At 40.3% G+C, this 24,486-nt stretch overlaps 2 protein-coding genes across 2 annotated transcripts; both read right to left on the reverse strand.

The window, feature by feature from the left end:
- Nucleotides 1-14,247: 14,247 nt before the first annotated feature.
- Nucleotides 14,248-19,959, reverse strand: LOC145228195 (3'-5' exoribonuclease 1-like). Its single transcript, XM_080093201.1, has 6 exons — nucleotides 19,780-19,959; nucleotides 18,574-18,787; nucleotides 18,147-18,340; nucleotides 17,802-17,916; nucleotides 16,643-16,802; nucleotides 14,248-14,960 (listed from the first exon to the last, which is right to left on the reverse strand). Exons 1-6 carry the CDS (start codon nucleotides 19,941-19,943, stop codon nucleotides 14,779-14,781), a joined length of 1,029 nt encoding a protein of 342 aa, XP_079949327.1. The 5' UTR covers nucleotides 19,944-19,959; the 3' UTR covers nucleotides 14,248-14,778.
- Nucleotides 19,956-22,844, reverse strand: LOC145228193 (E3 ubiquitin-protein ligase COP1-like). Its single transcript, XM_080093199.1, has one exon. It carries the CDS (start codon nucleotides 22,778-22,780, stop codon nucleotides 20,843-20,845), a length of 1,938 nt encoding a protein of 645 aa, XP_079949325.1. The 5' UTR covers nucleotides 22,781-22,844; the 3' UTR covers nucleotides 19,956-20,842.
- Nucleotides 22,845-24,486: the final 1,642 nt, after the last annotated feature.

Raw genomic sequence — 24,486 nt, forward strand, 5'->3', positions numbered from 1 at the left:
TTTTTCTCAAATCTTTGACCCCCGAAATACGAGAAAACGGAAAGGCTATACTATAGCCGCTATAGCCTTAGGGTTTTTTCATAAATCGGGTGAAAATTTCAGGTTTTCGATTCCGGTTTGAACCGGTTTGGAGGTTCGGCAGGAGGCAGAAACCGGCCCAAACCAGTTTGAAACTGGAATGATCCACCGAAAACCCACTGAAAACCGGATTTTTCTGCATTTTTTTCACCCCCAAAAGTCGAAAAAACGGAAAGGCTATAGCTTTAGGTTTTTTTCATAAATCGGGTGAAAATTTTAGGTTTTCGATTCCGGTTTAAACCGGTTTGGAGGTTCGGCAGGAGGCAGAAACCGGCCCAAACCAGTTTGAAACTGGAATATTCCACCGAAAACCCACTGAAAACAGGATTTTCCTGCATTTTTTTCACCCCCGAAAACCGAAAAAACGGAAAGCCTACAGCTTTAGGGTTTTTTCAAAAATCGTGTCAAAATTTCAGGTTTTCGATTCCGTTTTAAACCGGTTTGGAGGTTCGGCAGGAGGCAGAAACCGGTCCAAACCAGTTTGAAACTGGAATATTCCACCGAAAACCCACTGAAAACAGGATTTTTCTGCATTTTTTTCACCCCCAAAAGTCGAAAAAACGGAAAGGCTACAGCCTTAGGAGTTTTTCAAAAATCGGGTGAAAATTTCAGGTTTTCGATTCCGGTTTAAACCGGTTTGGAGGATCGGCAGGAGGCAGAAATCGGCCCAAACCAGTTTGAAACTGGAATATTCCACCGAAAACCCACTGAAAACCGGATTTTTCTGCATTTTTTGATCCCCCGAAAACCGAAAAAACGGAAAGGCTATAGCCTTAGGTTTTTTCATAAATCGGGTCAAAATTTCAGGTTTTCGATTCCGGTTTAAACTGGTTTGGAGGTTCGGCAGGAGGCAGAAACCGGTCCAAACCAGTTTGAAACTGGAATATTCCACCGAAAACCCACTGAAAACCGGATTTTTCTGCAATATTTTGATCCCCCGAAAACCGAAAAAACGGAAAGGCTGTAGTCTTAGGGTTTTCTCAAAAATCGGGTCAAAATTTCAGGATTTCGATTCCGGTTTAAACCGGTTTGGAGGTACGGCAGGAGGCAGAAACCGGCCCAAACCAGTTTGAAACTGGAATATTCCACCGAAAACCCACTGAAAACAGGATTTTTCTGCATTTTTTTCACCCCCAAAAGTCGAAAAAACGGAAAGGCTACAGCCTTAGGAGTTTTTCAAAAATCGGGTGAAAATTTCAGGTTTTCGATTCCGGTTTAAACCGCTTTGGAGGATCGGCAGGAGGCAGAAATCGGCCCAAACCAGTTTGAAACTGGAATATTCCACCGAAAACCCACTGAAAACCGGATTTTTCTGCATTTTTTGATCCCCCGAAAACCGAAAAAACGGAAAGGCTATAGCCTTAGGTTTTTTCATAAATCGGGTCAAAATTTCAGGTTTTCGATTCCGGTTTAAACTGGTTTGGAGGTTCGGCAGGAGGCAGAAACCGGTCCAAACCAGTTTGAAACTGGAATATTCCACCTAAAACCCACTGAAAACAGGATTTTTCTGCAATATTTTGATCCCCCGAAAACCGAAAAAACGGAAAGGCTGTAGTCTTAGGGTTTTCTCAAAAATCGGGTCAAAATTTGAGGATTTCGATTCCGGTTTAAACCGGTTTGGAGGATCGGCAGGTGGCAGAAATCGACCCAAACCAGTTTGAAACTGGAATATTTCACCGAAAACCCACTGTAAACCGGATTTTTCTGCATTTTTTTCAAGCATAAAAGCCGAAAAAACGGAAAAGCTTTAGGTTTTTTTCAAAAATCGGGTCAAAATTTCAGGATTTCGATTCCGGTTTAAACCGGTTTGGAGGTACGGCAGGTGGCAGAAACCGGCCCAAACCAGTTTGAAACTGGAATATTCCACCGAAAACCCACTGAAAACCGGATTTTTCTGCATTTTTTCACCCCCAAAAGTCGAAAAAACGGAAAGGCTACAGCCTTAGGAGTTTTTCAAAAATCGGGTGAAAATTTCAGGTTTTCGATTCCGGTTTAAACCGGTTTGGAGGATCGGCAGGAGGCAGAAATCGGCCCAAACCAGTTTGAAACTGGAATATTCCACCGAAAACCCACTGAAAACCGGATTTTTCTGCATTTTTTTCACCCCTAAATGTCGAAAAAACGGAAAGGCTTTAGGGTTTTTTCAAAAATCGGGTCAAAATTTCAGGTTTTCGATTCCGGTTTAAACCGGTTTGGAGGTTCGGCAGGAGGCAGAAACCGGCCCAAACCAGTTTGAAACTGGAATATTCCACCGAAAACCCACTGAAAACCGGATTTTTCTGCATTTTTTTCACCCCTAAATGTCGAAAAAACGGAAAGGCCATAGCCTTAGGGTTTTTTCATAAATCGGGTGAAAATTTCAGGATTTCGATTCCGGTTTAAACTGGTTTGGAGGTACGGCAGGAGGCAGAAACCGGCCCAAACCAGTTTGAAACTGAAATATTCCACCGAAAACCCACTGAAAACCGGATTTTTCTGCATTTTTTTCACCCCTAAATGTCGAAAAAACGGAAAGGCTTTAGGGTTTTTTCAAAAATCGGGTCAAAATTTCAGGTTTTCGATTCCGGTTTAAACCGGTTTGGAGGTTCGGCAGGAGGCAGAAACCGGCCCAAACCAGTTTGAAACTGGAATATTCCACCGAAAACCCACTGCAAACCGGATATTTCTGCATTTTTTTCACCCCCGAAAACCGAAAAAACGGAAAGCCTACAGCTTTAGGGTTTTTTCAAAAATCGTGTCAAAATTTCAGGTTTTCGATTCCGTTTTAAACCGGTTTGGAGGTTCGGCAGGAGGCAGAAACCGGTCCAAACCAGTTTGAAACTGGAATATTCCACCGAAAACCCACTGAAAACAGGATTTTTCTGCATTTTTTTCACCCCCAAAAGTCGAAAAAACGGAAAGGCTACAGTCTTAGGAGTTTTTCAAAAATCGGGTGAAAATTTCAGGTTTTCGATTCCGGTTTAAACCGGTTTGGAGGATCGGCAGGAGGCAGAAATCGGCCCAAACCAGTTTGAAACTGGAATATTCCACCGAAAACCCACTGAAAACCGGATTTTTCTGCATTTTTTGATCCCCCGAAAACCGAAAAAACGGAAAGGCTATAGCCTTAGGTTTTTTCATAAATCGGGTCAAAATTTCAGGTTTTCGATTCCGGTTTAAACTGGTTTGGAGGTTCGGCAGGAGGCAGAAACCGGTCCAAACCAGTTTGAAACTGGAATATTCCACCGAAAACCCACTGAAAACCGGATTTTTCTGCAATATTTTGATCCCCCGAAAACCGAAAAAACGGAAAGGCTGTAGTCTTAGGGTTTTCTCAAAAATCGGGTCAAAATTTCAGGATTTCGATTCCGGTTTAAACCGGTTTGGAGGTACGGCAGGAGGCAGAAACCGGCCCAAACCAGTTTGAAACTGGAATATTCCACCGAAAACCCACTGAAAACAGGATTTTTCTGCATTTTTTTCACCCCCAAAAGTCGAAAAAACGGAAAGGCTACAGCCTTAGGAGTTTTTCAAAAATCGGGTGAAAATTTCAGGTTTTCGATTCCGGTTTAAACCGGTTTGGAGGATCGGCAGGAGGCAGAAATCGGCCCAAACCAGTTTGAAACTGGAATATTCCACCGAAAACCCACTGAAAACCGGATTTTTCTGCATTTTTTGATCCCCCGAAAACCGAAAAAACGGAAAGGCTTTAGCCTTAGGTTTTTTCATAAATCGGGTCAAAATTTCAGGTTTTCGATTCCGGTTTAAACTGGTTTGGAGGTTCGGCAGGAGGCAGAAACCGGTCCAAACCAGTTTGAAACTGGAATATTCCACCGAAAACCCACTGAAAACAGGATTTTTCTGCAATATTTTGATCCCCCGAAAACCGAAAAAACGGAAAGGCTGTAGTCTTAGGGTTTTCTCAAAAATCGGGTCAAAATTTGAGGATTTCGATTCCGGTTTAAACCGGTTTGGAGGATCGGCAGGTGGCAGAAATCGACCCAAACCAGTTTGAAACTGGAATATTTCACCGAAAACCCACTGTAAACCGGATTTTTCTGCATTTTTTTCAAGCATAAAAGCCGAAAAAACGGAAAAGCTTTAGGTTTTTTTCAAAAATCGGGTCAAAATTTCAGGATTTCGATTCCGGTTTAAACCGGTTTGGAGGTACGGCAGGTGGCAGAAACCGGCCCAAACCAGTTTGAAACTGGAATATTCCACCGAAAACCCACTGAAAACCGGATTTTTCTGCATTTTTTCACCCCCAAAAGTCGAAAAAACGGAAAGGCTACAGCCTTAGGAGTTTTTCAAAAATCGGGTGAAAATTTCAGGTTTTCGATTCCGGTTTAAACCGGTTTGGAGGATCGGCAGGAGGCAGAAATCGGCCCAAACCAGTTTGAAACTGGAATATTCCACCGAAAACCCACTGAAAACCGGATTTTTCTGCATTTTTTTCACCCCTAAATGTCGAAAAAACGGAAAGGCTTTAGGGTTTTTTCAAAAATCGGGTCAAAATTTCAGGTTTTCGATTCCGGTTTAAACCGGTTTGGAGGTTCGGCAGGAGGCAGAAACCGGCCCAAACCAGTTTGAAACTGGAATATTCCACCGAAAACCCACTGAAAACCGGATTTTTCTGCATTTTTTTCACCCCTAAATGTCGAAAAAACGGAAAGGCCATAGCCTTAGGGTTTTTTCATAAATCGGGTGAAAATTTCAGGATTTCGATTCCGGTTTAAACTGGTTTGGAGGTACGGCAGGAGGCAGAAACCGGCCCAAACCAGTTTGAAACTGAAATATTCCACCGAAAACCCACTGAAAACCGGATTTTTCTGCATTTTTTTCACCCCTAAATGTCGAAAAAACGGAAAGGCTTTAGGGTTTTTTCAAAAATCGGGTCAAAATTTCAGGTTTTCGATTCCGGTTTAAACCGGTTTGGAGGTTCGGCAGGAGGCAGAAACCGGCCCAAACCAGTTTGAAACTGGAATATTCCACCGAAAACCCACTGCAAACCGGATTTTTCTGCATTTTTTTCACCCCTAAATGTCGAAAAAACGGAAAGGCTATAGCCTTAGGGTTTTTTCATAAATCGGGTGAAAATTTCAGGTTTTCGATTCCGGTTTAAACCGGTTTGGAGGTTCGCCAGGAGGCAGAAACCGGTCCAAACCAGTTTGAAACTGAAATATTCCACCGAAAACCCACTGAAAACCGGATTTTTCTGCATTTTTTCACCCCCAAAAGTCGAATAGCCTTAGGGTTTTTTTCAAAAATCGGGTGAAAATTTCAGGTTTTCGATTCCGGTTTAAACCGGTTTGGAGGATCGGCAGGAGGCAGAAATCGGCCCAAACCAGTTTGAAACTGGAATATTCCACCGAAAACCCACTGAAAACCGGATTTTTCTGCATTTTTTTCACCCCTAAATGTCGAAAAAACGGAAAGGCTATAGCCTTAGGGTTTTTTCATAAATCGGGTGAAAATTTCAGGTTTTCGATTCCGGTTTAAACCGGTTTGGAGGTTCGCCAGGAGGCAGAAACCGGTCCAAACCAGTTTGAAACTGAAATATTCCACCGAAAACCCACTGAAAACCGGATTTTTCTGCATTTTTTCACCCCCAAAAGTCGAATAGCCTTAGGGTTTTTTTCAAAAATCGGGTGAAAATTTCAGGTTTTCGATTCCGGTTTAAACCGGTTTGGAGGATCGGCAGGAGGCAGAAATCGGCCCAAACCAGTTTGAAACTGGAATATTCCACCGAAAACCCACTGAAAACCGGATTTTTCTGCATTTTTTTCACCCCTAAATGTCGAAAAAACGGAAAGGCTATAGCCTTAGGGTTTTTTCATAAATCGGGTGAAAATTTCAGGTTTTCGATTCCGGTTTAAACCGGTTTGGAGGTACGGCAGGATGCAGAAACCGGCCCAAACCAGTTTGAAACTGGAATATTCCACCGAAAACCCACTGAAAACCGGATTTTTCTGCATTTTTTTAACCTCCGAAAACCGAAAAAACGGAAAGGCTATATAGCCTTAGGTTTTTTCATAAATCGGGTCAAAATTTCAGGTTTTCGATTCCGGTTTAAACTGGTTTGGAGGTTCGGCAGGATGCAGAAACCGGCCCAAACCAGTTTGAAACTGGAATATTCCACCTAAAACCCACTGAAAACCGGATTTTTCTGCATTTTTTTCATCCCAAAAAGCCGAAAAAACGGAAAGGCTTTATGGTTTTTTCAAAAATCGGGTGAAAATTTCAGGTTTTCGATTCCGGTTCAAACCGGTTTGGAGGTTCGGCAGGAGGCAGAAACCGGTCCAAACCAGTTTGAAACTGGAATATTTCACCGAAAACCCACTGAAAACCGGATTTTTCTGCATTTTTTTCAAGCATAAAAGCCGAAAAAACGGAAAAGCTTTAGGGTTTTTTCATAAATCGGGTGAAAATTTCAGGTTTTCGATTCCGGTTTAAACCGGTTTGGAGGTTCGGCAGGAGGCAGAATCCGGCCCAAACCAGTTTGAAACTGGAATATTCCACCTAAAACCCACTGAAAACCGGATTTTTCTGCATTTTTTTCACCCCAAAAAGCCGAAAAAACGGAAAGGCTTTAGGGTTTTTTCAAAAATCGGGTGAAAATTTCAGATTTTCGATTCCGGTTCAAACCGGTTTGGAGGTTCGGCAGGAGGCAGAAACCGGTCCAAACCAGTTTGAAACTGGAATATTCCACCGAAAACCCACTGAAAACAGGATTTTTCTGCAATATTTTGATCCCCCGAAAACCGAAAAAACGGAAAGGCTGTAGTCTTAGGGTTTTCTCAAAAATCGGGTCAAAATTTGGGGATTTCGATTCCGGTTTAAACCGGTTTGGAGGATCGGCAGGTGGCAGAAATCGGCCCAAACCAGTTTGAAACTGGAATATTTCACCGAAAACCCACTGAAAACCGGATTTTTCTGCATTTTTTTCAAGCATAAAAGCCGAAAAAACGGAAAAGCTTTAGGGTTTTTTCAAAAATCGGGTCAAAATTTCAGGTTTTCGATTCCGGTTTAAACCGGTTTGGAGGTTCGGCAGGAGGCAGAAACCGGCCCAAACCAGTTTGAAACTGGAATATTCCACCGAAAACCCACTGAAAACCGGATTTTTCTGCATTTTTTTCACCCCTAAATGTCGAAAAAACGGAACGGCTATAGCCTTAGGGTTTTTTCATAAATCGGGTCAAAATTTCAGGTTTTCGATTCCGGTTTAAACCGGTTTGGAGGTTCGCCAGGAGGCAGAATCCGGTCCAAACCAGTTTGAAACTGGAATATTCCACCGTAAACCCACTGAAAACAGGATTTTCCTGCATTGTTTTCACCCCCATAAACCGAAAAAACGGAAAAGCTATAGCCTTAGGGTTTTTTCATAAATCGGGTGAAAATTTCAGGTTTTCGATTCCGGTTTAAACCGCTTTGGAGGTTCGGCAGGAGGCAGAAACCGGTCCAAACCAGTTTGAAACTGGAATATTCCACCGAAAACCCACTGAAACCGAATTTTTCTGCATTTTTTCACCCCTGAAAACCGAAAAAACGAAAAGGCTATAGCCTTAGGGTTTTTTCAAAAATCGGGTCAAAATTTCAGGTTTTCGATTCCGGTTTAAACCGCTTTGGAGGTTCGGCAGGAGGCAGAAACCGGCCCAAACCAGTTTGAAACTGGAATATTCCACCGAAAACCCACTGAAAACCGGATTTTTCTGCATTTTTTTCACCCCTAAATGTCGAAAAACGGAAAGGCCATAGCCTTAGGGTTTTTTCAAAAATCGGGTGAAAATTTCAGATTTTCGATTCCGGTTCAAACCGGTTTGGAGGTTCGGCAGGAGGCAGAAACCGGTCCAAACCAGTTTGAAACTGGAATATTCCACCGAAAACCCACTGAAAACAGGATTTTTCTGCAATATTTTGATCCCCCGAAAACCGAAAAAACGGAAAGGCTGTAGTCTTTGGGTTTTCTCAAAAATCGGGTCAAAATTTGGGGATTTCGATTCCGGTTTAAACCGGTTTGGAGGATCGGCAGGTGGCAGAAATCGGCCCAAACCAGTTTGAAACTGGAATATTTCACCGAAAACCCACTGAAAACCGGATTTTTCTGCATTTTTTTCAAGCATAAAAGCCGAAAAAACGGAAAAGCTTTAGGGTTTTTTCATAAATCGGGTGAAAATTTCAGGTTTTCGATTCCGGTTTAAACCGGTTTGGAGGTTCGGCAGGAGGCAGAATCCGGCCCAAACCAGTTTGAAACTGGAATATTCCACCGAAAACCCACTGAAAACCGGATTTTTCTGCATTTTTTTCACCCCAAAAAGCCGAAAAAACGGAAAGGCTTTAGGGTTTTTTCAAAAATCGGGTGAAAATTTCAGATTTTCGATTCCGGTTCAAACCGGTTTGGAGGTTCGGCAGGAGGCAGAAACCGGTCCAAACCAGTTTGAAACTGGAATATTCCACCGAAAACCCACTGAAAACAGGATTTTTCTGCAATATTTTGATCCCCCGAAAACCGAAAAAACGGAAAGGCTGTAGTCTTAGGGTTTTCTCAAAAATCGGGTCAAAATTTGGGGATTTCGATTCCGGTTTAAACCGGTTTGGAGGATCGGCAGGTGGCAGAAATCGGCCCAAACCAGTTTGAAACTGGAATATTTCACCGAAAACCCACTGAAAACCGGATTTTTCTGCATTTTTTTCAAGCATAAAAGCCGAAAAAACGGAAAAGCTTTAGGGTTTTTTCAAAAATCGGGTCAAAATTTCAGGTTTTCGATTCCGGTTTAAACCGGTTTGGAGGTTCGGCAGGAGGCAGAAACCGGCCCAAACCAGTTTGAAACTGGAATATTCCACCGAAAACCCACTGAAAACCGGATTTTTCTGCATTTTTTTCACCCCTAAATGTCGAAAAAACGGAACGGCTATAGCCTTAGGGTTTTTTCATAAATCGGGTGAAAATTTCAGGTTTTCGATTCCGGTTTAAACCGGTTTGGAGGTTCGCCAGGAGGCAGAATCCGGTCCAAACCAGTTTGAAACTGGAATATTCCACCGTAAACCCACTGAAAACAGGATTTTCCTGCATTGTTTTCACCCCCATAAACCGAAAAAACGGAAAAGCTTTAGGTTTTTTTCAAAAATCGGGTCAAAATTTCAGGTTTTCGATTCCGGTTTAAACCGCTTTGGAGGTTCGGCAGGAGGCAGAAACCGGTCCAAACCAGTTTGAAACTGGAATATTCCACCGAAAACCCACTGAAACCGAATTTTTCTGCATTTTTTCACCCCTGAAAACCGAAAAAACGAAAAGGCTATAGCCTTAGGGTTTTTTCAAAAATCGGGTCAAAATTTCAGGTTTTCGATTCCGGTTTAAACCGGTTTGGAGGTTCGGCAGGAGGCAGAAACCGGCCCAAACCAGTTTGAAACTGGAATATTCCACCGAAAACCCACTGAAAACCGGATTTTTCTGCATTTTTTTCACCCCTAAATGTCGAAAAAACGGAAAGGCCATAGCCTTAGGGTTTTTTCAAAAATCGGGTGAAAATTTCAGATTTTCGATTCCGGTTCAAACCGGTTTGGAGGTTCGGCAGGAGGCAGAAACCGGTCCAAACCAGTTTGAAACTGGAATATTCCACCGAAAACCCACTGAAAACAGGATTTTTCTGCAATATTTTGATCCCCCGAAACCCGAAAAAACGGAAAGGCTGTAGTCTTAGGGTTTTCTCAAAAATCGGGTCAAAATTTGGGGATTTCGATTCCGGTTTAAACCGGTTTGGAGGATCGGCAGGTGGCAGAAATCGGCCCAAACCAGTTTGAAACTGGAATATTTCACCGAAAACCCACTGAAAACCGGATTTTTCTGCATTTTTTTCAAGCATAAAAGCCGAAAAAACGGAAAAGCTTTAGGGTTTTTTCAAAAATCGGGTCAAAATTTCAGGTTTTCGATTCCGGTTTAAACCGGTTTGGAGGTTCGGCAGGAGGCAGAAACCGGCCCAAACCAGTTTGAAACTGGAATATTCCACCGAAAACCCACTGAAAACCGGATTTTTCTGCATTTTTTTCACCCCTAAATGTCGAAAAAACGGAACGGCTATAGCCTTAGGGTTTTTTCATAAATCGGGTGAAAATTTCAGGTTTTCGATTCCGGTTTAAACCGGTTTGGAGGTTCGCCAGGAGGCAGAATCCGGTCCAAACCAGTTTGAAACTGGAATATTCCACCGTAAACCCACTGAAAACAGGATTTTCCTGCATTGTTTTCACCCCCATAAACCGAAAAAACGGAAAAGCTTTAGGTTTTTTTCAAAAATCGGGTCAAAATTTCAGGTTTTCGATTCCGGTTTAAACCGCTTTGGAGGTTCGGCAGGAGGCAGAAACCGGTCCAAACCAGTTTGAAACTGGAATATTCCACCGAAAACCCACTGAAACCGAATTTTTCTGCATTTTTTCACCCCTGAAAACCGAAAAAACGAAAAGGCTATAGCCTTAGGTTTTTTTCAAAAATCGGGTCAAAATTTCAGGTTTTCGATTCCGGTTTAAACCGGTTTGGAGGTTCGGCAGGAGGCAGAAACCGGCCCAAACCAGTTTGAAACTGGAATATTCCACCGAAAACCCACTGAAAACCGGATTTTTCTGCATTTTTTTCACCCCTAAATGTCGAAAAAACGGAAAGGCCATAGCCTTAGGGTTTTTTCATAAATCGGGTGAAAATTTCAGGATTTCGATTCCGGTTTAAACTGGTTTGGAGGTACGGCAGGAGGCAGAAACCGGCCCAAACCAGTTTGAAACTGAAATATTCCACCGAAAACCCACTGAAAACCGGATTTTTCTGCATTTTTTTCACCCCTAAATGTCGAAAAAACGGAAAGGCTTTAGGGTTTTTTCAAAAATCGGGTGAAAATTTCAGGTTTTCGATTCCGGTTTAAACCGGTTTGGAGGTTCGGCAGGAGGCAGAAACCGGCCCAAACCAGTTTGAAACTGGAATATTCCACCGAAAACCCACTGAAAACCGGATTTTTCTGCATTTTTTTCACCCCTAAATGTCGAAAAAACGGAAAGGCTATAGCCTTAGGGTTTTTTCATAAATCGGGTGAAAATTTCAGGTTTTCGATTCCGGTTTAAACCGGTTTGGAGGTTCGCCAGGAGGCAGAAACCGGTCCAAACCAGTTTGAAACTGGAATATTCCACCGAAAACCCACTGAAAACCGGATTTTTCTGCATTTTTTCACCCCCAAAAGTCGAATAGCCTTAGGGTTTTTTCAAAAATCGGGTGAAAATTTCAGGTTTTCGATTCCGGTTTAAACCGGTTTGGAGGATCGGCAGGAGGCAGAAATCGGCCCAAACCAGTTTGAAACTGGAATATTCCACCGAAAACCCACTGAAAACCGGATTTTTCTGCATTTTTTTCACCCCTAAATGTCGAAAAAACGGAAAGGCTATAGCCTTAGGGTTTTTTCATAAATCGGGTGAAAATTTCAGGTTTTCGATTCCGGTTTAAACCGGTTTGGAGGTACGGCAGGATGCAGAAACCGGCCCAAACCAGTTTGAAACTGGAATATTCCACCGAAAACCCACTGAAAACCGGATTTTTCTGCATTTTTTTAACCTCCGAAAACCGAAAAAACGGAAAGGCTATATAGCCTTAGGTTTTTTCATAAATCGGGTCAAAATTTCAGGTTTTCGATTCCGGTTTAAACTGGTTTGGAGGTTCGGCAGGATGCAGAAACCGGCCCAAACCAGTTTGAAACTGGAATATTCCACCTAAAACCCACTGAAAACCGGATTTTTCTGCATTTTTTTCATCCCAAAAAGCCGAAAAAACGGAAAGGCTTTATGGTTTTTTCAAAAATCGGGTGAAAATTTCAGGTTTTCGATTCCGGTTCAAACCGGTTTGGAGGTTCGGCAGGAGGCAGAAACCGGTCCAAACCAGTTTGAAACTGGAATATTCCACCGAAAACAGGATTTTTCTGCAATATTTTGATCCCCCGAAAACCGAAAAAACGGAAAGGCTGTAGTCTTAGGGTTTTCTCAAAAATCGGGTCAAAATTTGAGGATTTCGATTCCGGTTTAAACCGGTTTGGAGGATCGGCAGGTGGCAGAAATCGGCCCAAACCAGTTTGAAACTGGAATATTTCACCGAAAACCCACTGAAAACCGGATTTTTCTGCATTTTTTTCAAGCATAAAAGCCGAAAAAACGGAAAAGCTTTAGGGTTTTTTCATAAATCGGGTGAAAATTTCAGGTTTTCGATTCCGGTTTAAACCGGTTTGGAGGTTCGGCAGGAGGCAGAATCCGGCCCAAACCAGTTTGAAACTGGAATATTCCACCTAAAACCCACTGAAAACCGGATTTTTCTGCATTTTTTTCACCCCAAAAAGCCGAAAAAACGGAAAGGCTATATGGTTTTTTCAAAAATCGGGTGAAAATTTCAGATTTTCGATTCCGGTTCAAACCGGTTTGGAGGTTCGGCAGGAGGCAGAAACCGGTCCAAACCAGTTTGAAACTGGAATATTCCACCGAAAACCCACTGAAAACAGGATTTTTCTGCAATATTTTGATCCCCCGAAAACCGAAAAAACGGAAAGGCTGTAGTCTTAGGGTTTTCTCAAAAATCTGGTCAAAATTTGGGGATTTCGATTCCGGTTTAAACCGGTTTGGAGGATCGGCAGGTGGCAGAAATCGGCCCAAACCAGTTTGAAACTGGAATATTTCACCGAAAACCCACTGAAAACCGGATTTTTCTGCATTTTTTTCAAGCATAAAAGCCGAAAAAACGGAAAAGCTTTAGGGTTTTTTCAAAAATCGGGTCAAAATTTCAGGTTTTCGATTCCGGTTTAAACCGGTTTGGAGGTTCGGCAGGAGGCAGAAACCGGCCCAAACCAGTTTGAAACTGGAATATTCCACCGAAAACCCACTGAAAACCGGATTTTTCTGCATTTTTTTCACCCCTAAATGTCGAAAAAACGGAACGGCTATAGCCTTAGGGTTTTTTCATAAATCGGGTGAAAATTTCAGGTTTTCGATTCCGGTTTAAACCGGTTTGGAGGTTCGCCAGGAGGCAGAATCCGGTCCAAACCAGTTTGAAACTGGAATATTCCACCGTAAACCCACTGAAAACAGGATTTTCCTGCATTGTTTTCACCCCCATAAACCGAAAAAACGGAAAAGCTTTAGGTTTTTTTCAAAAATCGGGTCAAAATTTCAGGTTTTCGATTCCGGTTTAAACCGCTTTGGAGGTTCGGCAGGAGGCAGAAACCGGTCCAAACCAGTTTGAAACCGGAATATTCCACCGAAAACCCACTGAAACCGAATTTTTCTGCATTTTTTCACCCCTGAAAACCGAAAAAACGAAAAGGCTATAGCCTTAGGGTTTTTTCATAAATTGGGTGAATATTTCAGGTTTTCGATTCCGGTTTAAACCGGTTAGGAGATTCGCCAGGAGGCAGAATCCGGCCCAAACCAGTTTGAAACTGGAATATTCCACCGAAAACCCACTGAAAACCGGATGTTTCAGCATTTTTTTCACCCCAAAAAGCCGAAAAAACGGAAAGGTTTTATGTTTTTTTCAAAAATCGGGTCAGAATTTCAGGTTTTCGATTCCGGTTTGAATCGGTTTGGAGGTTCGGCAGGAGCAGAAACCGGCCTAAACCAGTTTGAAACTGGAATATTCCAATCAAGTTTGTTGTCGCTTGTGTCTTTATGTTTTTTAGCCCAAATATACCAGTTGAACTGGTTTGATCTCCAACGTAACCGAAATGTTTAACCGGAATTACAAAGTTTTACTAAATTTAGAAAAAAAAACACCATTCACTTTTGTTCATTTTCGATTTTTTTTTAGCCAAAAAACTATCATTTTAAATTAGTAAAAACATTTTTTTAAACGAAGTTGAGCTTATCATACTTGTAATCTACATCAGTGCTCTTCAACCTTTTTTGGTTTGGTGAACCCTTAAAGTTGTTGTGACGAACTCATGCACCCTGTTTACTTAAAAGGTAAACTGAGGTAAAACGCGAGATGAAAAATCATTATGCCTATTAACTCCAAGCACATGTTCGCGAATTTTTTATGAAACATCGGCGAAAAAGCCAACACTTGATATCTTAACACAACCCGAATGTAACACAGACACTATCAAACTTGACACGGGGTAAAACATTGAAAAAGTTAACCTAGGTTCTACATCAGTTGAAACCTTCATCTTTTTTCTAATATCTTGGAAGTCCAATATTAATGGTTTATTAAAAGTTTGTGATGCACCCTTGTAGACCTTTTCATACTGGTGCACCCCATGCATATTTTGGTGCACCCTGGGGTTGACCGTCCACACCGGTTGAAGAGCTCTGATCTACATTATTTCAGTTTCTTCACTTCTCTTTCTGACAAGAAGCCTATTGAAAATCACGAACGTTATTCCAATCACACAGCATAGTTCAATTACAAGACGGCAATGACAAAAAATAAAGCTAGAAAAAACAAAGGTTCTAGGATTCTGGAATAGTCCCATTAAAGAAAGGAAACAGATTTCATAAAATGACATCCACACAAATTCAAAAAGCACCGTTATAAAGTTGAAAAATGCGTTGACATCAAACGTTATGTTTCATTAAACTTCCATTTGCTTTTTACTATTTCCGCAGATTAGTGTTAAAATTGTTGATACATACGCTTTGCATTGTAACCGCCATTCGTTACATTTATCACAGTGCTAATGATTTAACAGATCGCTTTATGACGTCACAGTTTCACAATTTGATTATCGTCGTTTTTTGACTGTTCGTTTCTTCTTGTGAGGAATCAGAAATGGAAAGCGCATCGAGGGACTCCACCGATTTCTCGACGTCTGATTGGTTCTTTTCGGGGGTCACGTGCTTCTTGTACCCGCCTAGCAGAAGTCGCTCCTTCTCCGAGATAATTTCCAGTTTTCCTTGAAAAATATTTTTTTGTAGTTAGAAAAAGTTTAAACGCCATATCAAGGAGATGTATTTTTTATAGGGAGCGTCTCATATGTACGGATTTGTTAAAAATGCAATTCGTAGTTCTGGGGCTTTTGGTAATCAAGATACTCCATATACCAGATTTTCGCCTTACACTAACGATTAATTATATAGACCAGGGGTTCCCAACCTTTTTACGATCTCGTACCACTTGGACGCTCTGTACTGCCAGCCGTACCACTTCTTGCAGAACAATAATTTGATTGAATCACATTTTATTAAGAAGAATATTGGCCTACTAAGTAACACTAAAACACCACAACTAAGACATTTTTGTTTACTGTCAACCAATTGGTGAACAAAACCAGATAAATAAATGATAAAGTTGTGAATCCAGGTTTGTGTGAAAAAAAACGGAAGCTACTCGCGTACCACCTGAAAAACGTTCGCGTACCACTAGGGAACCCCTGGTACGACGATCCAGTTCGTTTCATATTCCGATTTTTAATGGCATATGAAATGCAATCCCCAAAATGTGTATTGTTTATTTGAAACAGAATCTGGTTGATCGCAAATTGGAGTTAATCGCATTTAAAAGTTTGGCAAATTGTGTATACGTTTAACCAAAAAGTTCTGAAATTGTTAATACAGTGAAAGACACTGGTCACTCAACATTGTGTATAGAGTTTTAAGTTTCGAATTTTGGAATGAAACCCATAATAGTCGATTATGCCAGGTATAACCGTTGCATGCAGGACAAACCAGGGGGCCATGTCGTCCTTATTTTTATGATTTGTCCTTATTAGATGGACCACGTTGTCAAAATTTGGTTCACCTTCTAAGAAATGTTCCTATTTTTTACTTGTCTTCTTATTTTGTTTTGCCGCCGTGTATTTCATTTTACGTCGATTTTATATTTTATATTGGCATCATGATTTGACCGCATAATTTTGATCTTTATTTAAGAAAATACCACTGTAATCAATAGTGATGGGACGATACCAGATTTTGAAGCGAGTGGCGATACCGAGTACCACTCGTATATGCCTTCGATACCGAGTACGATTACCGGGTACTTAAGTGTAGTGTTGTACTTAGTTGTATATCACTGGATAATTCATCTGCAATGGCCAGGGTACAAGCGTGCACAGACACATGCAGAAAAATGTAATCTCCATACGATAGCGAAAAAAAATATACGTAACCCGGTAGTAACTTTTTCCCGATTTTGTGCTGTCGGAAGCAAATATTGGCATAAAGTTGCCTGTATTCTTATGGTGTAAATCGGCCTTCGGTATTCGCACGTTGGTATCGAAAACTGAGACAAAATACGAGTATCAATACCACTGAAATCGTTCGATACCATCGATACCGAGTACCGGCTACCCGGTACCCGTCCCATCACTAGTAATTAATATTAGCACAGTAACCTGCTAGATTAGGTTGTAAACTAATTTCTATGTAAAAAGTTAAGCGTTAGGCAGAAGGAAAGGTCAATAATTTACTAGTGCTATTCAATACTAGTGGCTTCAATTCACATATCTTCATAAAATCGGTGTTATATTTGTAGTTTGGCAATCGTAGTCTATCTAGGCCATCTTGTTTTTAGCTTTAGGTCAATGATGAAACTGGCTACAGGCAATGTGACGCAAAAATGGCAGTTTTAAGTTACCTGCTCTAAGACGTTCATTGACTTGGAACTCGGCCCCGTCTTCTAACAATCGCAGAACGATTTTTGCAATGTTTGTTGCGTCATCGAGACCACAATGTGGACGACCTTCGAATTCCAGTCCAATGTTTTGAAGCATATCAAGTATACGTGGTCTTCTAAGCTGTGGAAAGATTTTTTAAACTAAGTCGAAAACAGGCATTGAGTCTTATGTGTGTGTGCAAATAACGGAATTGTAGTGATATAAAGTATAGTTCGCCAGGTCTATTGAATCGAATCAGCCAGTCGTCAAGCATTAACACAGATGGCAAGACGTAGGCTAGAAAAATCTAGTCTGCTGTGGGATTCAAACCCAAGACAAGAGTCATTCTGGGACTCGCGCTCTTTCAACTGAGCCACACAGACTCAGCGGTAAACCCTTTAAAAGCTGAATCACAAGCGGTGGTTATCAACTTTTAAAAGTTTATGGCCCCCTTTAAAGTAACTCCCCAAACCCATGACAGTCTGTTTACCAATAAAAAATAGTGTAAAATCCATTGGACATGTGCTGAAGTAAGTACAGCAATTAAAACTCCATGCTTTTTCAAAAAAAACTCCATGTTAAGAAGGCCTGTGGGTGAATTGCTGGGCCATCCAAGTTCAAACTTTGGGAGGATTAACTTCCAATAACCATCTATCCCGTGTGTAAAAATAAAACTGTTTAAAGCACTCAGTTTTGACTAAACGGGTGCAACAGACCAGTTTCAGAAATAAAATAAACATTTCCCCGTTCCGGGACCCATAAAAAGTTTAACATATGCAGTGTTTACAGTTTTTTTAGCAATTTTCTGTTGTACAGTATCTTTTCAAGCACTTTCAAAAAATAAGCTACAGACAGTGCACAATGTTTGGACCTCTAAGGTCACATCAGTGCAGCTGGCCCAGTTGTGGCATCGCACAGAATAGGTGAGGGATGGGTTTCTACTCCCAACAAACTGGAGTGCAATTGGATGGCTACACTAGCCAATACGGCGGATCTCTCATGACCAGCTGCACTAATGAGACTTATATGTGGAAACAGTGTGCACTGTCTGCAGCTTATTATTTATTGCTTATTATTATAGCTCCATGCTTTCACTTTCAAAAAATATTTTTGCAACAATTCATGTCAATAGAAATTTACCCCATAAAAGTTTCCAAACACTTTCTTCAGGTTGATCCACTTTTTGGCCCACTTCGGGTAAGGTACTTCCGACAGACAACACTGAATGTTAAGAAAGCGACTGAAATCCCATGAGCTAAAACCAAAACATCAAAAAATTTAATGTCAAATTGGGCAACATACTGCTGGCTAGGTTCACACATAAGAAATACTGTAAGTTGTTTATTTCAAAAGTTGATTTAATTCATGAGTGCAAGACTTAATTAAGATGTTGGTGTATTTCATTGCGACAAATTTACCTCACTTGATATACATTACAAATCCTGTAAAAAACATGAACTATTTCCGTGTTACCAACAGACCTACCCATCAGTGACATAGGAACAGGTTTTAGGGATGAGGAGGCCATGAAGATGCAACCACCCTTGGAATTTTTCTAGTACTTCAGGGAAGAGTGGTGCAGCCTCAACAGTTGATTGTGTGATGCCAGTTAATCGAGTGCAAAATGACGACAACGTTGGATTTACGACAGGTTGGCAATATGTGTGGAACTTGTCAACCTGCATAAAAAAGATAAAACATCGGGTTTTTAAAAGTGTTGGTAATGGACATCTAGAGCAAAAAAGTTCTGTTCAATTATATATGCCTTAAAACAGAAAACAAAAAGCACAAAAAAGGCACATAGAATGTCTACTCCCATCACTGTTTTTTAGCATGACAAATTTACACACGCAACGGGGAAACAGTTTTTATTACAATATTGCTGAAAAAATACCAAGTTGTTAGCACTTACTATTTTAGCTTTCTCAGTGTCAACAAGAATAGCTGGAAACTCAATGATTTCATGCAGGTAATTAGTAGGGTTGTGCTCTTCACATGTTGCCTCAAAGTCGATTACAACAAGATATGGATAATACTGAGAGCCATCCTCATGTAAAGGTTTCATGCGTAGCTTCTGCTTCTTGTAATAGTTTTTGAGACGTTTCCGAAGAACTTCTTTTACTCCCCTGCATTAAGAAAAACATTTTTAGTTAAAGTCGCCCAGAGAATGAAACAGTCAAACTTTTTACAACAGGTTAAAGTTATTTAAAAACATACATTTAGTACAAAAAATGTTTTAATACAAAAAATGTTCACTCTATGTGCTTGTTGAAATGTCAGAAGAAAAAAATCACAAACAATGGTTCCAGAAAAAAAAATCTTAATTCGTAATCAAATCACAGTATGCCAGGCCCATTGAAGGCTTTATATTCCGAATAAGCTTTTCCATATGACAGGGCGTTTGCTAGAAAAATCTAGCCTGTGGTGGTTTTAAAACCCATGACAGTGGTCTTTCTGGGACTTGCACTCTACCAACTGAGCTACACAGGCTTAGTGGTAAAAACGTCAAAATTCAAAGCATAAGCATTGTTACCTGTGTCGTATGCTGCACATGCCAGCTTTGTATTAGGGCAGGGGTTCCCAACCTATGGTACGCGTACCACTAGTGGTACGCGAACGTTTTTCAGGTGGTATGCGAGTAGCTTCCGTTTTTTTTCCGCACAAACCTGGATTCACAACTTTATCATTTATTTATCTGGTTTTGTTCACCAATTGGTGGACAGTAAACAAAAATGTCTTTGTTGTGGTGTTTTAGTGTTACTTTAGTAGGCCAATATTCTTCTTAATAAAATGTGATTCAATCAAATTATTGCTCTGCAAGAAGTGGTACGGCTGGCAGTACAGAGCGTCCAAGTGGTACGAGATCGTAAAAAGGTTGGGAACCCCTGTATTAGGGGATTACCAGATTGACCAGTATTAGTTAAGATAAACATTTGAAGTTGTAATCTCAAGTTTTTTACATGAACTTAATTACACTTTTGGGATTGATAGACTGGCAATGAGTTCAGTATTGGTATATATAAAACTTGCTTTGAGCTGTTAATGAAGCATTTTGTTAACAGACACACTGTAAAAACAACCAAGTTGCAAAAATGAAACAAACTCAAAAGGCAATTACCTCTCATTCAATCCATTTCTATTTAAATCAGTTTGCAATTCAGCCTTTGTCATTCTGTTGATTCTGCCGTTGATCCTTGATAGAGCATGATACACTGGATCAATAATATCTTCAGAATCATCCCTACGTGGCCTATTATGCCTCACACTTTTGAAATCATCCATTTTTCTTACCGGCTGAAAAACAAACAAATGCAGTTGTTAACAAATACTGTTACAGGGTAAGTGGAACACAACAAAGCACAAAATAGTCACTGGAACGCAACATATAAATATCAGAGGTGTTACATCCACACTAATGCAGTCAAACAAGTCCAAAATTTGGAAATCAAGTTAAGTAAAGAATATAGTCAAGCCTATTGAAGGAGTATACCTAATCAAGCAGGTCTTCCAAACATTACTCCAATTGATTTACATTTGAAAGAACTGAACAAATTTTACCTAACTTTAAAGTGTAATTCAAATAGACTGTATTGTTTGTTTTTGACTGAAACTTTGGTACATTACAACAGCAAAAACGGTTAGAGGTTGTAAGTCTTTGCAAAAAAACAGATAACAGCAAAAAAAATTTGTATTTTCTAATGTTAGTTTCATTTTTTTAGTTGATAAAGTGAAACATATAAGCATTTTGCAAATCAAGTTGACCAAAACAAGAGCTTTTGTAACCATTACAGGCATACAAAGCAAGCAAGATGTTTTCACATGAAACCACTATGGTATGGTGTTCCAGACAGTAAAAAGTATGATATATGAAACTTAATGCTTGTTTGCTGTCAAGCACAGAGGGCAAAAAATACAAAGCCACAACATTGCTTCTAAGTTACAACACAACATTATAAGTGACTAAGTACCTTTTTTCTGATGTGAATGATACAAAAACATTTATAGCATTCAATATCGTGGATGCTAATGTACCTAAATTTTCAATAGCAATCTAGTATAAACTAAATATACATGTTTAAACTACTGGTGAAGAAACATGTTTTAACGGACACATAAACAGAAACTAATTGGTTAAATATGTTGCTCATTTGGTACTAACACACATTGAAGAAGTGCAAATTTTAAATTAACTCCAAGATTTTTATTGTCCCCTGGCTATTAGCTGCTGCAACAATGTTACTGTTTGCGCGCCATGACACAGCAGAAACAAATTCATTACTGTCATCCTCTTGCTGTTTTTGGTCCAAAACACTTTTAATGACGTTAAATTTATAAGTCAGTAAAGACTTGGAAAGACCTTTGAAATACACATACAGAGAATTGTTTTCACTTCCGCATGCAATGTAATCTCCATTGGTGGCTAGGCCAACAAAGTTTTTATCATTTGTGTGACCTCGGAAGGAACGAATACAAGGTGTAGCATTCGTTTTCCAAAGTTTTAATTCACTGTCTGTTGAAGCAGAAACAATTTCATCTTTGTCAACAAACTTGGCGTAAGAAACAGCTTTTTTGTGACCACGAAAAACTGCTAACGACTGTTTTGTGTTCCGTATATCATAGTAATGGACAAAGTGGTCAGCGCACCCAAATGCAAGATGAAACGATGAGTAAGGGTTGAATTGGACACAACACACATTTGCTTTGGCCTCAATGCAAGCAACTGAATGCTGATGACCACTGGACCAGAGTTTTACTCTAGCATCATCTGACCCTGAAGCTAGCAGCCTCGGATCAACAGTGTTAAAATCGACGCTCCAACATCGCTTTTCGTGCTCCTGCAGTACTCTCTGTTTTTGACCAGTAAAGGCATCCCACAGAATCACAGAGCCTTCATAATCACTGCTAGCCAGCCAGGACTTATGATAATGGCTCCAGCTTATGCATGATATCTTCGAACTGCAAGCCATCTGCACAATCGGACAGTTTACCCCGTCTACAACATTGTTCACCACTGCTTCATAATCATACACTTTGATTTTCTTAGTGACTCCTGCTACTGCAAAATGGTCACAGTCCTTGTCAAAATCAATGCTTGACACAATACTGGACTGGTTTAAAACATCTCCAGCGTAGTTCAAAGTTGCTACAGATCGAATTGAGGAAAATTGTGTAAACCTTCTCAGTTTATGGCTGAAGTCTGTTAACAGTTCAACATTGCGCTCTTCAATGGGAGCAATTTCACTCAACCTAGTGCTGTAATAACAATCTTGAAGGTCGTTGAAATGAGCATGCAACCGACAGCGACGCTTGGTTAGAGTTCTGTGCAAAGAATTTTCCTGATTTTTGCTTTTTAATCCCAGCTTGTTAAAAGTTTCTTCATCACCAGGATTTGTTGAAGTTGAAGGTCCAGGCTCTGAAGAGTTACTTGGTTTCGGTACTAACTGCTCTTTCTTAATGTTATTGGTGCAGCTGTCAGGCACCACTGAATCCAGCAACGTTCTATCTGCACCATTCTCCAATGCCTCTGTAACACGCTTTATGTCTGTGTCCACAACAGAAAGTTCTGTTCTCACCTTTTCAAGGGCTACCTGCTTTTGTTTTTTCAGTTCACGAAGAAATTCTAGAAGCACTTGGTTATGAGCAGCAGCACTTTCATGAACTAATTGTCTTCTTTTTTCTTGCAAGAGCTTCAACATTTGATCCACATCTGCTAAATGAAGGTCATCTTCATCTAAGGTCAGAAACGCTTGCCATTCCCACATCCGACTATCCATGTTCATATGTTTGGAGTTTGCTTTCAGTGACTCTGCTTTCTGCTTATGTTTTTGAATTAGATTGTTCAGAAGAAAATTGGGATAAATTTCATCTTTTTTCTTGAGCACCATGTTGCACTTTGTGCATTTATAGCTATGTTCGAGACTTTTTTTTAAGCAAGCGTAGCAAAATGTATGGCCGCATTTTGTCATGTAGGCTTCCTCAATAAGGTTAAAACATATTGGGCATGTAAATTCACTATTTATTGTCTTGTAAGATCCAACAATGGTTGGTTCCGGAGGCTTTGTGTCATCTGCTGAAGATGTGCTCTGCTTCACTATATTTCCACTTAACGACCTTTTCATTGCTTTCGTTTACTTGTAACAACAATCTAAACATATTCATTCATTTCTTAGCTGTTATCGTACAATCTTAAAAAAACAAATTTGTTTTTGTTAAAATGCCACAATGTTACGGTGCCTTCGAAAACAGCAGGGCCGCTTGGTGCGCCAAGTGCGCTTAGTCCGCTAGGTACTTCGCTAGGTATACTACAGGTAACTCGTTTTAATGCAACAAAGCCCGTAAATAGTGCAGGTAACCTTTTTTGAAGCGAGAAAACTTGTAGTTACTGCGACGTAACGTAATAATGCTGTAGGACCTACAGTGTAGGTACTGGTTTTAAGGTTGGGTTAAGGTTAAGGTTGGGTTAGGTTTGGGTTTAGGTTAGGGTTAAGATTAGGGTTAGGTTTAGAGTTTAAGGTTTGGGGTTTTAAGTTTGGGGTATGTGATACGACTATCGTAACTATTTTCCAACATTATTTGCATGTTTTAACGTTAACTGCAGTATTTACAATTTGTCGCAAAAAAACAGGACAGCTGCATTATTTTCGTGTTACGTCGTAAAATGAGTTTAATCGCACCAAAGAGAGTTACCTGCACTATTTTTAAGTTACGTTGCACGAAAAAAGGTTACCAAGCGGGGTACCAAGCGCACCTGTAGTATTCGAAGGCAAACCAAATGTTACTGTTCTGTAAAAAATTTTAAGCCACACACTCAACAAATTTGTATTAAATTATACATAAAAACTAAGGAGAAAGCTTATTTACGCCCAGAATAGCAAAAACTCTCAATGCTGTAACAATTTTTCATTGACTTGGCGCTGCAAGTTAAAATCAAGCCTTGGTAGGTAGATAGTTTGTATTTGCACGTAAATGAGGAAAAAGTTACAACAAAAATATCCATGAAAAACGCAAAGTGCAGGGCAGCGAAAGACTTGCACTTGCAGTGTTGAGAAATAATAGAAATTGCACCACTCACATAAAAATCAAATGTTTTTATTTTCTGACAAATCAAATGCAAAAATCAAACAGAACAAAAGCTTAGAGCAATTTGCGAATTTAGCAACAGGTTAAATTGATAATAAAAAAGAATTGAAAGCGAATACTAAATGTTGGGGGACAATTTTAATTTGTTGGTCCAGTCGTTTCCAACCAGGATTTTGGCAAATAGCAGGGGTGCAGCGACAGATTACCAAGACTTCTTTGTAAAATCTTCACATTTGTATTCACGTTTCTTACTAACGTCTGATTAAAAGTAGCCACTTGTGTGATAATATATTGAAAACTTGTAGGTTATTTAGGCTACGCTATATATATTTGTATTGTTTCCCACATTCATTTCATTTTTTATTAATATGCTAAAGATGCTACCGCTACGATACAAAGTTAACAGAAAGGGGGTCAAGTAAGTCATCTTTGCTTCAGCCTTTGACTTTTTTCAGTGATAGGTGGCGCCATGAAGTAGGACAGACAGCTTCAATCAATGCTCAGGACTTGGCGTCCCCTCGCTTTGATGGACACAAGGTTCTTTGTTCGGATCGCATCCCTCTCTAGCGTCAGACGAGGAACTCCGCACTGTTGCCTGATGGCGTCTGTCCATCTCTTTGGTGGGCGTCCTCTTCTTCTACCTTTAACAAAATCTTGTTTATAGCTGGCATTGATGAGTTCACTGCTTCTGGCAACATGCCCGAACCATCGAAGTCTCCTTGCCGAAACCACATCTTCTATGGTT

Source organism: Phallusia mammillata, chromosome 5 (assembly GCF_965637545.1).
Source record: "Phallusia mammillata chromosome 5, kaPhaMamm4.hap1.1, whole genome shotgun sequence".
Taxonomy (NCBI): domain Eukaryota; kingdom Metazoa; phylum Chordata; class Ascidiacea; order Phlebobranchia; family Ascidiidae; genus Phallusia; species Phallusia mammillata.